The 16,586-nt window shown below is 33.9% G+C and overlaps 1 protein-coding gene across 3 annotated transcripts in view; it reads right to left on the minus strand.

The window, feature by feature from the left end:
* ASCC3 (activating signal cointegrator 1 complex subunit 3) overlaps window positions 1–16,586 on the minus strand; it is a 369,269-nt gene that overhangs the window by 293,209 nt on the left and 59,474 nt on the right. For all 3 annotated transcript variants that reach the window (XM_040474260.1, XM_040474261.1, XM_040474259.1), the window contains exons 5-8: window positions 11,857–11,977; window positions 7,530–7,734; window positions 6,423–6,564; window positions 5,495–5,620 (exon numbers count right to left, since the gene is read on the minus strand). In XM_040474260.1, the coding sequence (XP_040330194.1) occupies window positions 5,495–5,620; window positions 6,423–6,564; window positions 7,530–7,734; window positions 11,857–11,977 (594 nt within the window). The remainder of the gene's footprint in view (window positions 1–5,494; window positions 5,621–6,422; window positions 6,565–7,529; window positions 7,735–11,856; window positions 11,978–16,586) is intronic.

Below are 16,586 nucleotides of genomic sequence, written 5' to 3' on the forward strand. Positions count from 1 at the left end.
CAGAGCCCGACGCGGGGCTCGAACTCACGGACCGCGAGATCGTGACCTGGCTGAAGTCGGACGCTTAACCGACTGCGCCACCCAGGCGCCCCCACTCTCGATGTCTTAATAGAATGACTATGAGTTTAGTTCTTCCTGATCTTGTATGATAGCATCCAATAATACTCTACATATGTTTGGAATGAAAGAATAGCTGAATAGCATAAATGAACACAGAAGTAATTTATTTAATAAATATAATTTCCAAAGTAACAATAAGTCTTTTCATTTTGTCCATACACTTATCTGCCAATGCTAGTTTTCATCACTACACTTTTCATTTTAAGCTAATATTTTAGCTAAAATGTATTAAATACGCAACACTCTTCAACATGTTTTACATATATTAATTCTCACCATTAAACTATAAGGGAGGTTCTATTATCCCAATTCTACAAATGAAAACTGGATTTCAGAGAGGACAGTAACTCGCCAAAGTCTCACAGCTAGAAAGTGGGGGGTCCAAGTCAAACTAGGTCAGCCTGGAATCAGAGGCTCTGCTCTTAACTAACATGGTGTATTGCCTCCTAAACTTAACATTTACAAGCCTTTCCTTTTCTTCTATTCCTCAGCTTGGTAAATGGCACTATCACTCACCCATGACGCCCCGGATATCATTCTAGATTCAAACAAAAACTTGGATGTCATTCTGGAGTCTTCTCTCTGCTTCATCCCCTCTCATTTAATCAGTCATCAGATCTTATATATACTGGTACCTAAATTATTCTCCATTATCCCATTTTTCATGTAGGATGCCACTTTCTTAACTCAGGAGCTCAGCATTTCTCTCTTCTGCAACAGTTCTACTTTCAACCTTCAACTTTGTGTTGCAAACAGGACACAATTATCTGATGTGACATTCAGTCAAGAAAGGATATAAAAGCATTTTATCTATAGTTCTGTAGGACTGTTAGGAATGGCATGCAATCATGATGTCAGTAAAAAGAGAAAGATACCATCTTCAGGAGTACTATTCCTGATATATATAGATTCTACCTTATATAAAAAAGATCCAAGCCAACAAAGGCATCCACTAACCTAACATTCTGCTAACACCTATATTTTTTCCTGAGGTCTAAATTACTACTCATGCTAATGACATCTGGTGGGATCATTATGTAAAGCTACATGACATCAAACGATTTACTTATGTACTTATGACATTTGCATTTATTTTTGTTTTTTTTTATTTTATTTTTTTTCAACGTTTATTTATTTTTGGGACAGAGAGAGACAGAGCATGAACAGGGGAGGGGCAGAGAGAGGGGGACACAGAATCGGAAACAGGCTCCAGGCTCTGAGCCATCAGCCCAGAGCCTACGCAGGGCTCGAACTCACGGACCGCGAGATCATGACCTGGCTGAAGTTGGATGCTTAACCGACTGCGCCACCCAGGCGCCCCCAATGACATTTGCATTTGAATGTATTATCTAATTATTATTACTGCTTATAAAAGTGCAAATTAAAACCACAATGAGAAATCTCTACACTCTATCAGAATGGTTAAAGTATACATATAAATATAAATAAAACATAAAAATATAAATTAAAATGGCTAAAATAAAAATACTGATAAGACCAAATGCTGGTGAATACGTGGAGAAACTGAATCATACTGGATTGCTGGTGGGAATATAAAATGTTCCCCAGAAAACACTGTGGTAGTTTTCCTTAAAAAAACTATGCAGCTACAATAATGACCCAACAATTGCACTCTCAGGCATTAGTCTAAAGAAATGAAAACTTTTGTTCACACAAAAACCTGTATACCAATGTCTAGAGCAGCTTTATCCATCTTATGGATGGAATTAGGTTTCATCTTATAATTTAAGTACATAAATTAAAGCCTTAACTCCCAGTGTCACAGTGTTTGGAGACAGAGCCTTTAGGAAAGTAACAAAGTTAAATAAGGTAATCTGAGTGAAGTCCTAATCCAATAAAGCTGGTGTCCTTTAAGAGGAAGAGACACAATACAGAGAAGAGCCCATGTAAAGCCATGGGAGCACAGTGAGAAAGTGCCTGTCTGCAAGCCAGGAAGAGAGTCTTCACTGGAAACTAAATCTATCAGCACCTTTTTCTGGGATTTCTAACCTCCAAAACTGTGAAAAAATAAATGTTCATTGTTTAAGCTACCCCGGCTGTGGTTATGGCAGCCTAAGGAGAATTACACACTTTGTAATAGCCAAAAACTCTAAACAACACTGATATTCTTCAATGGAAGAAAAGCTAAACTCTCATGTGTGGTAGGCAGAATAATGATCCCCACTGATGTCCAGATCCTAATCCATGGAACCCATAAATATATTACATTACACAGCAAACAAACATTAAGGTTGTAGATGAAATTAACCCATTTAGGAAAACTCTTACTCTTATAACCTAAATTAAAATGAACAAAGTATTTATTTGGAAATAAATATGAAAGAAAAATAAGAAGCCTGATTCATTCATTATACAATGAATGTTAATTTTTTCACATGAAAAATGTTAATATTTAATACACAAAACAAAATAAACTTCAATGATGATAATGCTTATAATGACTGGTAAGGTTTAAAAAGAATTATGTACAAAATTATGTCCTGCTGTATTTCAGAATCACCTACAGTGCTCCAAAAATCATCTTCAAAATACAGGTACCTGGACCCTTCTCAAGAGACTTTAATTTTATAGAAGCCAAGTCACTTGGATTTTGAAAAAGATCTACAGATAATTCTGATGCAGAGGATGAAACCCAGCAATATAAAATTACAATTTTAGTCTAATATATAAACTTACTCTAGAAAACAACTTAAAACTGTAACAAAAAGGAATCAGTTTAAAAGTAATAAAGGTATAAAATGGAATACTGTATGGTGATTATAAATGATGCTGCAGATATGTTTGCTGACATGGAAAGATGTATGTAGATAAATATACAAATAGACACAAACAGTATGTGTGATATAATGCCATTTTATAAAACAAAATAAAATGCACACATATGTGTAGAAAGTAGTTAATTCTGGTTGGCTGTGGTTATTTTTTATGCTGTTCTTTTTGCTTGCCTCCATTATTTGGTATTTCTGAACGACTACATATAAATTACACACTCATACACATATATAAATATATATAAAGGAACTTCATTTTGGTGACAGAAAAGGTTAGCTTTAAATAATATGTATACTTTAAATAATTGGTATACCTTAACTAAATTAAGAATTCTTTTTTCAATTTAGCACATGCGTATGTATATATTTGATTTCTCAGTGAGTTTAATACCCAGATGACAAGATCCCACAGTACACAGAAAATAAGCAACCTAGGATGCAGACAAGTGCCAAAAGTGCTGGATTATATACTTTAAGCCTCAATAACCAACATATTTGACTGAAACTGTTTGATAACCATTAATTGATATATATTTGATTGAAACTGTGATCTTAACTCTAAGGTTGAAGAGATACTGATCAGAGGTTCTCACCCATTATCAACGCTGCCTACATGAAATACTCTACATGATCACACCCTCACTCTCTACATGAATACTCTTCAGGTATCTTACATCTTTGCCATTTTTCTTCAAATAAAGTGCATATTTTAGGTATGCATGGATGTATTTGGTGCAGGTGAGTATTGAGGAGCTGATAAAAAAAAAAAAAAACTATGGGGAGAACTGTCTCCTCTTATAAAAAGGGATAAGATGATATGCCCTCCTACACTCATGTTTGCTTTGATTGTAAACTTAGGAAGTTTGCTTCGGGGCACCTGAGTGGCTCAGTCGGTTGAGCTTCCAATTATGGCTCAGGTCATGATCTCACGGTTTGTGGGTTCGAGCTCCGCCTCAGACTCTGGGCTGATAGCTTGGAGCCTGGAGCCTGCTTCAGATTCCGTCTCCCTCTCCCTGCCCCTTCCCCGCTCATGCATTCTCAAAAGTAAATAAACATTTAAAAAAAAGTAAAGAAAAAGAAGTTAGCTTCAATATACTAATTCTTTTCCTATAGCCTCCTGTGCACTCTAAAACTTCATGAATTTGGACTTTCCCTATGATGCTGATCACCAAAAACTTCAATTTTACCTTCAATTTAATTTTCCCTTCAGTGTAAACTTCAATTACACTCCACAGATTTGCTAAGTAAATTATATGCAAAACTAAATTCTGACAAATATGTACCCTAATTAAGATGTTTTCAAATACATTTTAAAAGACTATCTGAACAATTTTCACTTCGATTTACATACAATTCAATAAATCTGATCCCAAGAACACCTGATTACAAAGTTAGTCATCAATCTGCATTACAATTTATCTAACAATGCCCTATTACTAGAAATCATTCAAATAACTTTAAATACTAAGTCAGACTAGCACTCTCAATATATTGATGTTCTCTAAAACCACTAGGACACAACACTCGATATGATTTATATTTCTGTATGTTCCTTCTAAGGGCCATACAAGTTTACTACAGCACTGTTTTAACTACAATGAGTATACTGAGTTTCCAATATATCCTGGATTGGCACTACTTGATAAGTTTACTTAAGGGAATGATTATTTCTGTACATAGCTTTATAATGAAAATTTCTCAAACCCTCACAATTTAAGCAGAAGTAAAAATTATAAATAATTCCTTCCTAAAACTAAGTTATTAAAACTCTAAAAATTCAGGAAAATAATAAATCACAAGTTGAACAATTTAAGCAAATCTAAAAGTAAATTAAGAAATATTTATTTTGAGATAAAGCAAATATGGCAAAATTTTGATAAATGGTAAATGAAGATAAAAGATAATGGATAATACAATTTATGCGACTTTTCCATATGTTTGAAATTACTCAAAATTTAAAAGCTGAGAAAAAAAATAGTTTAGAATTTGATCCCTTCCCCAAATAGCATTCTATTATTTTATAGACTGACCATTTGATATATCAATACATGAATCCTTTAAAACAGTCTAAGTCCGCCTACATAGGTTAAACCAAATATTAGCTGAAATAGCCAAAATAAACATGAAATTACAGAAATATACACACAAAAATGTTTAATGTGCGAAGGAATGACTTTTTAAAGTTTAAACTCCCCTATTGTAAATTTTTAGTAACTAACTGCATATAGCTCTCTACTATATTAGCCAACTACTAACTTTTAAAAATAATTTTTTAGGGGCGCCTGGGTGGCGCAGTGGGTTAAGCGTCCGACTTCAGCCAGGTCACCATCTCGCGATCCGTGAGTTCGAGCCCCGCATCAGGCTCTGGGCTGATGGCTCAGAGCCTGGAGCCTGTTTCCGATTCTGTATCTCCCTCTCTCTCTGCCCCTCCCCCGTTCATGCTCTGTCTCTCTCTGTCCCAAAAATAAATAAACGTTGAAAAAAAAATTAAAAAAAAAAAATAAATAATTTTTTAAATAAAAAGCTATTCAGAAAACATACCAAGCACCAAAAATAACAACTTCATAAAATGATCATCTCACCTCATCTAAGTCTTGGATATAAACTGGTTTTTCCTCAAAGCCAACTGGCATTGGTTCACTATAGGGAATCTTTACTTCTTCATACATCTTGTTATTCTCTCTTTGAATTCCTTCTGGTAAAATCATCTATAAACATCAAAAATTAAAATTAAATATAATACAAACAATTGCTCTGGTAGAGATTATTTAATTAGAGAGAAAGAGAAAGAAAGAGAAAGAGAGAAAGGGAACACTAATGTCTTTAGACATAGCAGTGGTAAAATTTAGCTAGTTTAAAGAAAAACAAGGGTGCCTGGGTAGCTCAGTGGGTTAAGCGTCAGACTTTGGCCCAGGTCATGATCCTGCTGCGCTCTGTGCTGACAGTTCGGAGCCTGGAGCTGCTTCAGATTCTGCGTCTCCCTCTCTCTCTGCCCCTCCCCTGCTTGCACTCTGTCTCTCTGTCTCCCCCAAAAATATTTCTTTAAAGAAAAACAAGCTTAAACAAAACCAAAACAAACCAAAAAACCACACACACACGAATTATTCATATACTGGATCTCTCATATAACACACAGACCATATTATGTTAATGAGTTTTAAGTATATATTGATTGGATGGTATCCTGAAGACAAATATACTTGTGTTGCTAGGAAAACTGTGCCATACACATAGTGTAAAGAACATTAAAAAAATGATGTAACCACTAAAACTCAAAAATACAAGTTCCATAAATAACAAAAGGGAAGAGAACAAATACATTTTGAGTACCTAATATGTGTCAAGAAGTTTCCATACACTGCATTATCTCATTTTCCCCAATATTTTGAAATTAAAGTTAGCATAGTATATCAACTAGTATAAGAGCCAGAAAAGACACAGGAAAAATCTATGTGTTATTTCCTCAGAATAGACATATTATCCCAAAGTGGTCATATACCAGTGACATACCTTTGCACCAGCAATGAATGCTGATGTTCTCATGGCTTCAGCTTGGGAATCATAAACATGGGGATAACGTATTTTTTCAACGTCCATGTCTCTCTGCCTACTCAGAATTGGAGCACTTCTAGCATTCATAAGTGCCTGCTCTCTGTAAATATAAAAACAGTAGGATAAATACAAAATTTTTATCTAGCAAAAGGAAGCCAGTACAAAGTCACTATAATAACAATTTCAGGTAGCTTTCCATTATGAAGTGGAAGAAATTAAATTACACAAAGAAAGATATTAGTAATCCTGACATTTTCAATGTAACTACATAGGAGTTAACACATTTTGTAGGTAGTATTTTTAGATGACATCATTTGATAAGTTTAACTTAGTGTTTTTTATTTATAATTTTGTTTGTCACAATCCAAAGATGTTTAACAAGGTATAAGTTCCTTTATAAAAATAGTATTCAAAATTTAAAGAACAAATATCATAATGCTTTTCTTTTTCTTCCTTTCTACTTCTAAATAACACAAGGAAAAGTATTCTTATTAAGCTAGAAAAAAACCCAAAAGTCTCAAAATAAATCTGTGTAGGCTTACAAATTTTAACCTAGTGGTTTGTGCACAGCACCCAAAATAGCTTACTTCTATAATCTAAAATTCTCACCTACATAGATGTAACCAAGAATATTCTAATTAAGAAGATCATTGCATTGGGGTGCCTGGGTGGCGCAGTCGGTTAAGCGTCCGACTTCAGCCAGGTCACGATCTCGCGGTCCGTGAGTTCGAGCCCCGCGTCAGGCTCTGGGCTGATGGCTCGGAGCCTGGAGCCTGTTTCCGATTCTGTGTCTCCCTCTCTCTCTGCCCCTCCCCCGTTCGTGCTCTGTCTCTCTCTGTCCCAAAAATAAATAAAAACGTTGAAAAAAAAATTAAAAAAAAAAAAAAAAAGAAGATCATTGCATTCTTATCCCAGAAAATTAGGTTTTCATACAACAAAAGTCTGTTCTTATAAGAAAACCTTACTAGAAGTACGAGTTATCTAAATTGTTAAGACTAACCAAAAAATAATGCATAAAGGTAGCAATTACAACACAAGCATCTTTCAGCTTCTGGTTTTTATTACCTTTGTATCCGCAATTCCTTAGGATCAAAGCACATAACTCCTTCTGCAATTTCTCCATCTTCTCCAGCCTTTTTTTCTCGTCTGGCAATTCTTTTTTCTTCACGACGATACTGTTTCATTAATTGCTTTTCTTGTTCAGACTGAATGGTAACTTGACAACCATAGTTAGGTTTAGTATTTTCTCCTAAAATTTTTTTGCAATTGTCTACAAAGCAAATTTAAGAAATATCATGTTCTATGAGTTTAAGCTTTAGGAAAACCATTTTTCCCCTTCACCAAAATATAAAATAGCACAATGCTCTAATAATTCAGTTTTTTTAAAACTGTCATATTCAATTGTATGTTTTATGGAGAGTTTTTTTTTTTTTAATGTGATATCTAAGCGATATTAGACAGTGGTTAAGAAAAGTCAGTAGATATTTTCTTCATACACACTACATAGTTTAGTGTCATAAATTCTTACACATAACATCAGGAACTTAAAAATTCAGTTTTATAATTTTGAAATTATTTGTTTACATAATTTCAATAAATATAATTATCAATGCTAATTAGCACTTACTGTTAACATAATAATGAAATAAATATATTCTTTACATATTAGATATAACTTTTCCCTGTGTAACAGCCTTACTGTGTTAAACTGAACATATGTTTTTACTCACTTATACATGAAATACAATTTATTAACATTAGCTCAGGATATATTTAGAAGATGATCAGGCAAATAAAGACTGTGATCCACCTTTCTGTGGAAATACAGTTAAAAACAAAACAAAACAAAACAAAACAAAACAAAACAAAACAAGGGAAGATGGCTAGAGCCACTAACAATCAGGTCAATGAAAGTTCAATGTTTCATCTACAAGGTCCAATTTAAACCTGTGGTTTGGTCAACTCAATATTCAGGAATTTTTTTTCTTCCAACAGGATTAACCTTCTATGCTTAATTAAATCTTTTGAAGTAGTAGTATCCTGGCTCATTGTGGCCCTAAAGGAAATCACAGGAATGTTGCTGAAAGCAATCCAAATCAATACACATTTACTGTATTGGGGACCTACTAGTCCCAGGCACTGCTGCTAGGCTAGGAAGCAACCTGTGCCTGGCAGCAGTGCCTGGAACTAGTAGGTCCCCAATACAGTAAAAGGAAGCCAGTTCCTAGGCTAGGAACTAAACTTGGTCCATACTCTGAAGGAGCACAGCACAAAGTTATTTTATTAAACTCCAAGATCCCACACCAAACAAGGAAGGAATTAAGAAAGCATCAAGATAGCGAAATAGCCTTCTAATTAATTTAAGTCAAATCTTCACAATTCTCAGTCATTTGTCACTATCTCAATACATAATTTTGAATAAATCATTTTAACTCTCAATCACATGAAGTAATACCTCTGTATAATGGCTTTAGAAATCTCAAGAAGGAAACTGAGAAATAAAGACTTATCACATGAAAACTATGAAATGAGATATGATCTCCTTTATATTAGTACAGTTCTGAAAAAAAGTTTTTTTCTAGGTCATATATATTTTACTTTTTGGTAAAGTCTTATACATCTATTATAATGATTGTTTGTAGCCAATTAACTTTCAATGGTAGAGAACAGACAGGTTTGACCAAGGGAGGTGGGTGGAGATGGGCTAGATGAGTGATGTGTACAAAGGAGGGAACTTGTGATAAGCACTGGGTGTTGTATTAAGTAGAATGTGAATAATACCATGTGAATAACACTATGTATTTATTATATAAATGAATGTTAAGGATTCTGTGTGTGAAACTAAATACCCTGGATGACACTCTAAGTGCTATGCTAACGTAATTAACATTTTAAACAAATGTATTAAGAAGAAAACAGGTCTGCTTCATTAATAGCTTTTTTAAGCCTCAAAGAGAATACACTGGAATCCTGTAACACTGAACATAATAGGTAATTTTCAAAGTAAGTCATACAGCAGCAAAAGTTTAAATGTATAGTTTTCCTTGGTAGGTTCAGTTAACTTTAGAGCCTGAAAAGTAGAAATGAAATGAATAAGTTTACCAGTAATTCTATAAAATTTTACTGAAGAAGAATGTGGAAGCTTGTATCCTTTTAGAATGTAATCATGACCAAAAAGATCGTGTGTAACTACTCAAAACACTGTCCTTGATAACATAAGCTAACTTAATTTTGATTTTATGACACACCCTGGAGTAAACATTCTTCACATCAGCACTAAAAATAGAATTTAATTTACAACTATCCTCACCTTAGCAGTCAATCCACTTTACCCACCCACTTCTCACCTACATTTCCTGGTTATAATAAAAACAGAAGAGATAAAATGGGTGATGCACATCTGGATTAAAAACTTTTAAAAAAATCATTATGAAAACTAGAAAATGATAAATAGTAAGAAGCAACTTCTAAGACCATGATTTTGGAGGAATAAAGAAAAGGATGGGATGTGATGGTCATATTAAAGTAGCTTAATAAAGAATGCAAATATAATTTGGTAGTTTTTAAAGAATTTTGAAGGATCCTCAACACAAAATTAGATCAGAAGATACAAATGGATGAGAACACTGATAAAGTAATAAGACTCTGAAGAATCTTTTCTTCAAGAATATTTCCTTTCCATACCACCTCCCTCCCCGCAAATAAAGGAAAATATCTGTTTAAGCCATGTACACGAAAAACTCTACTGAAAAAAAAATCTGAAACATGCTGGTTGTCAGCTTCTTTACAATAGTCCTTAGACATAGTTAAAGCCTACTAATACCCCACTTTTCTATAGTAAAATTACTACTCTTAGATAGTGGCAATAATAATGATCTAGCTTAGAATAAAAGAGTAAAAGCAGTATGAGAAAATTAAACTGCAAGACAACACTAACTCATCACCTATAGTTCCAAAAAAAAAAAAAAACAAACCCACAGGTGAAGCTGGAATCATTTTGAACTTTCTGTTAAGTAAATTAGCACTATTAACAGGTGAGATCAATATGTATCCCTATATCAACACTTAGGAGACTGACAAAATAAACAATAAATTGTCAGAATTTACACTGCAAGACTAGATATTTACATTCATTCCTTTCTTTCTGGCGGACACCCATTTTAAATGCTCTTAAACTCTGGTGGTTTCCAACAATGTGTGATAAATATCTTTAGCAGGTGGGAGAGCCTTCTTAGAGCAAGGCAGTTTGTAAGTGATAAACATAGTTAAAGAACAACGAAACTTGCATAAAGACAAAGTGGCTAAACTCAATTCTTCTAAGTTTCTAAATATCTCAAGATAACTCCAGGAAACTACCAGTAATCAAAGTATAGGATAAGAAAGCCCCAAGAAATTTTGGATTTAAATCAAGGTTCTTTTCATAACTTCATTTTAGTGCCATACTCATATATGTAAGGAAAAGATAACATAACTTACATTAAAAAATGATAAATGCCGATTCATTTGAAGAAGGGAGGGATGTCTAATTTTTTATGCCCAGGCACTTTTTTAAAATTCCAAACTATATATAAGGCTGGCAAAGAACATTTGGGTAAAAGTAAGAAATTCAGGTTTCCTGCTTATGACTTAAAATCTGAGTTCAGCATCAGTTGTATCATAGTAAGCAAAGCATTTTTAAAAATTATTTTGGCTTCCTCAACTACTCTAATTCTTCTGGGGATTTTAAATACATGTGATACATGACAATATAAATGTTCAATTTGCTGAGCATGATAACTGTATTGCAGTTTAGTAGGAGACTGCTATTGTTCTTAAATGTACGATGAAGATTTTACAGGTGAAATATTATGATGTCAGCAACTTCCAGGCCACTCTTCATCAAAAATGTTAAATGTAGGTGTTTGTTTATGTATATGTGAGTGAGTGCATGTGTAAAGAGGATAATAAGAGAAAGAAAGCAAAATGTTAACTGTCGAATCTACACAAAGGTATGCAAGTGTTAACTGTACTATCCTTGTACTATCTAGGTTTGAAAGTTTTCAAAATAAAAAAGTTGGGAAGAAATTATAACACTACTTGGCCCACAGTTAATATCAAATGCAGTTGCTTAAAAAAAAAAAGTATCTATTCAAACCTTCAGCAAAAATAATAAAAAATTAAAAAATTTTAAAAAAATGCTATACCTAAACAGAATAGAATCTCTACCATAACAGCCTATTTAGGGCATTGTGGTATTTGTTTCATAATCTGCCATATCTAAAATCTACTTTAAAAAGTGGTATCGCTAAATTATATAACAGACCAAAGGATATTAATATATAATTATATTAAAAAGATTTGCTAACCAATGAATCTTCCTTTAAATTGGAATTACCACTGAACACTTTCTTACCTTGAAGAGCCTGCAACTTATGATCATTTGAAGAATTAAGAAATCTATCCACAATTGTAATTCTGTTCTGGAGGAGTTTCTCAATAAGTTCAAGTCCATCAGGTCCCAGCAGTTCAAATAGCTTAAAAGAAGAATCAAAACAACTGTTACCTCAAATCACCTTTTTCAAGTTATTAATACCTTATTCAACAGAGGTATGAAGCCAAACTACTAGAGCAAGAAGTACCCCAACAATACCTTGGAAAAAAATAGTTACTTAGGAAAGAAAAGCAACTCTTCATATTGTTACATATCTTTCAGGTTTACGAAGTCAATATGCAATTACTAAAGCACATGATTCAATCTGTAAAAGTAATCATGATTATGATATATATGGTATATAAATAATTATGCCATATATATAACTAAATCACAGAATTTTAAATCCTTACACTTGCCTTTCCTAGGTATAACCAAATGAAATTCCAAAATTAATTTGCTTTTTAATATTGTTCTGGTTTTGGCAAATAGAGTCCAGAGTATGAATTTTCTTCCAACTTACTACACATAACAACTATCACTTTAGAGTTAAAGAACCATTAAAATGTTTTAATGATTCATGACACACCACATTTTTAATGCTTAATAATTAATTGTATTATTTTATTAAATTTATTTTATTAATGTTTAATTAATACTTTTTAAAATTTTATTTAATTTTGAGAGAGAAAGAGACAGAGCACAAGTTGGGGTGAGGCAGAGAGAGAGGGAGGGAGACACAGAATCTGAAGCAGGTTCCAGGCTCTGAGCTGTCAGCACAGAGCCCAACGCAGGGCTCGAACTCATGAACAGTGAGATCATGACCTGCGCCAAAGTTGGACACTCAACCGACTGAGCCACCCAGGCACCCCTTAATTAATAATTTTTAATGCTTAATAAATCTGAAATCTAAAACACAGTTCCACAAAGTACTTTATGTAACTTTTTATAAAAAATTTCCATGTGTATCTTATGCAGAGCAGTTGCCAAAGATTAAGTTTATTCAAGTCAGAGAACCAGTTTTAGGATTAAGAAAGACTTTCTTTTTTAATTTTTTTTTTCAACATTTATTTATTTTTTGGGACAGAGAGAGACAGAGCATGAACGGGGGAGGGGCAGAGAGAAAGGGAGACACAGAATCGGAAACAGGCTCCAGGCTCCGAGCCATCAGCCCAGAGCCTGACGCAGGGCTCGAACTCACGGAACGCGAGATCGTGAACTGGCTGAAGTTGGACGCTTAACCGACTGCGCCACCCAGGCGCCCCAAGAAAGACTTTCAATCACATAATTATACAAAGTAACTGCTCCAGAAAGCCTTTCAATTTCTTCCAGTATGGTTTCAGGATGTTTTTTCCTCCTGTCCAGAAATGTTATATCTAATTTTACATGTGAAGATTTTATATCAGCCAAATTCTAACTATTCTCAGAGATTCATTCCACACAAAATCATAATTAAAGTAGGAACTTATGTTAAGTATATATGAAATGCTAACTATTTAATAAATATTTTCTTTTTGCTGTTCATTTAACTGACATTATCTACATATAAGGCCAAGGCCCTAGTCCTAGAACCTCTACTTTTGGCCTAAACATCATGGAGTATACCAGGGCCCAATCACTCTCACCCTGGCTCATAAGGCACTAATTCCACACCAGGAGAGGCAAGCCAAGAAGGACTTAGCCTACTGCCTACCCCTTCCATCAGCACTCAGCTCTTAGAGCAAGGGTGTCAGTCAGAGATAAACTGTCCCTTGTCCCCACTCCTAGCTCCAGAGTTTGCCTCAAAGATTTTGTCTGGGGGAAGAACTAGGCTATAAAACAGAAAGGTCCCAATCTCTTCCAAAGGTATGGGCCTCATGTGCAACTTGGCAGAAAGTCGAAGCCTTAGGGTCCTCTCAAAAACAGCACAGATTGTGGTTAACTATAAGAGTCACAAATTGAACAACCAGGTTACAAAAGAGAACTAAGGAAGGACAAGGGGGGGAAGAGCCGATTCCTTCAAAGTGGCCACAAGTTTATTAGTTTGTGGAACAATTTATGCCCCACGATATTTCTGTGACCAGAGCAATTATCTGGTAATTAGTAAAGTTTAATAGCTGGCTAGGTCACGGAAAGAAAAGCAGAGGGTCCTGCCAAAACTACTTTCATCTAGGATGACTGTGGATATACCCGAAATTGTGCCTCCTTGAGGAACAATACCAGAAGCTAAAACACTGTGGGGTAAGGGTTAGAGGAATTGTCTGCACTAAAATATCCAGCTAGTCACCAAACCAATAAACAAGCAAATAACAATCATAAACCCTGGCAGTGGTAGATTAGATGAAATAAACAAATTCCTAGAAAGACAAACTAGCAAATAGCAGACAATCTGAATAGATCTATAACAAGTCAAACACTGAATTAAAACAACCCACAAAGAAGTCTAAATGACTTCACTGGTGAGTCCATTCAAAAGAATTAATGCCAATTCTTCACAAATTCTTCCAAAAAACAGAACATCTCCCAGGTCTTACTCTAACTCCAAAACCAGACAAATATATTACAAGAAAACTACAGACCAATATCTCTTAGAAGTTGAGACACAAAACCTCAATAAAATACTAGTAAACCATAGCCAGCAATATAGAAAAGGAATTACACACCATGACAAAGTGATATTTACATCAGGAACATAAGACCAGTTCAACATAAGAAAATCAGTTGATGCATTTACATTATATCAACACAATAAAAAACAAAAGTCACATGATCAGCTCAACAGATGCAAAAAAAAACCTTTTGAAAAATCCAATAGCCTTTCATGATAAAAACACTTAACAAAGTAGGAATATAGGTAGTTTTACCACCTGATGAAGGGCATCTATGAAAAACCCATAGTGAACATCATACTTAATGGTGAAAACACTGGATACTTACCACTAAGAATAGAAACAAGACAACAAAGTTTGCACTTGTGACTTTGAACACTGTGCTGGAGGTTCAAACCAGAGCAATTGGGCAAGGAAAAGAAATATAAGGTATTCAGATTAAAAGGAAAAAGTAAAACTTTCTATTCATAGATTGTCTATGTAGAAAATACTAAAGGTTCCGCTAAAATACTATTCAAAGTAATAAACAAGTTTTCAAAAATCATAATAAAACCATTCAGTGAAGAAAGATGAGACTTTTCAATGAATGATGCTGAGACAACTGGGTAGTCATATGCAACCGAATGAAGTCAGACCCTTATACGATATACAAAAATTAACTCAAAGTGGATCAGTATTCTAAATGCAAGAGCTAAACATAAAATTCTTAGAGGAAAACAGAATAAGATCTTTATGGCCTCAGATTTGGTAAAGGATTCTTAAATATGACACCAAAAGCATGAGCAACAAAAGAAAACACAGATAATTTGGATTTTAGCAAAACAAAATTTGTCCCCTTCAAGGAAAAATGCAGAATGGGAGAAAATATTGGTAAATCATATATCTGGTAAGTAACCTGTACCCAGAGTATATAAAGAACTCTTACTACCAACAAAAATACAACCAATTAAAAACTGAGCAGAAGATCTGAATTTATCCTAGGAAAATACAAAAAGGACCAATAAGCAGATGAAAAGATATTCAAAATCATTATGCATCAGGGAAATGCAAACTAAAACCACAAGAACCATTAAAAAAAAAAAAACTGAAAAAGAACAAGTGTTGGCAAGGATGTGGAGAAAACTGGAAACCCATACATTGTGGGAATACAAAATTGTACAGCCACTACGGAAAACATTTTTCTGATTCCTCACTAAGTTAAATACAGAATTACAACATGACCAATTGATTCCATTCCTAGGTATATACCTCCAAATAACTGAAAACATGTGTCCAAACAAAAACTTTTATACATATATGGCTATTCACATAGCCAAAAGGTAGAAACAACCCAAATGTCCACCGACCAAAGCATGGATATACAAAATGTGGTATATCCATACAACAGATATTACTAAGCCATAAAAAGGAACTAATTAGTGTACAACATGGATAAATGTTAAAAACATTTTGCTAAGTGAAAGAAGCCAGTCACAAAAGACCACATACACATGATTCCATTTACATGAAATGTCCAGAAGAGAGAAATCTCTAGAGACAGAAAGTAGATTAGTGGTTCTTTAGAGACTGAGAAGAAGGTGGGAGGGAGTAGGAGGAGAGAAGCTAAAGGCTTAGGATTTCTTTTTGAGATAAGGAAAATGCTCTAACATGACTGTGGTGATGGCTGAACATATCAATGAGTATATTAAAAACCACTGATTTATATACTTTAAATGGATGAATTGCATGGTATGTGAATTATATCTCAATGAAGTATTTCATTGAATTATAAACCAAAATGGCTTAAACTAAATACTAAAAGTAACCAGAAAAAAATTGCTTATGGTTGAAAGATAAAGACTGCATGCAATTTTCTTATTAAAATATTAAGTGAATGTTCTCAATTGCTGTTAGTTCAATTTAAGCCCCATTCTTAATGAATGTTAAGAGTAATATTTTAAAACCAACAAATTCAAATTAAAAGATACTTCCATACTCCAAACAAACTATAGTAAGAAATGCTCTCTACATACAGCATGATATGTCTTTCATAGTCTATCAACTCTCAAAGAATGTGTTAATTATTTTTTTAATGCTTTACTTATTATTTATTTATTTTTTTAGAGAGAGCACAAACCAGGGAGG

The sequence above is a fragment of the Herpailurus yagouaroundi genome, unplaced genomic scaffold (genome assembly GCF_014898765.1).
Source record: "Herpailurus yagouaroundi ecotype Mexico unplaced genomic scaffold, PumYag 139, whole genome shotgun sequence".
Taxonomy (NCBI): domain Eukaryota; kingdom Metazoa; phylum Chordata; class Mammalia; order Carnivora; family Felidae; genus Herpailurus; species Herpailurus yagouaroundi.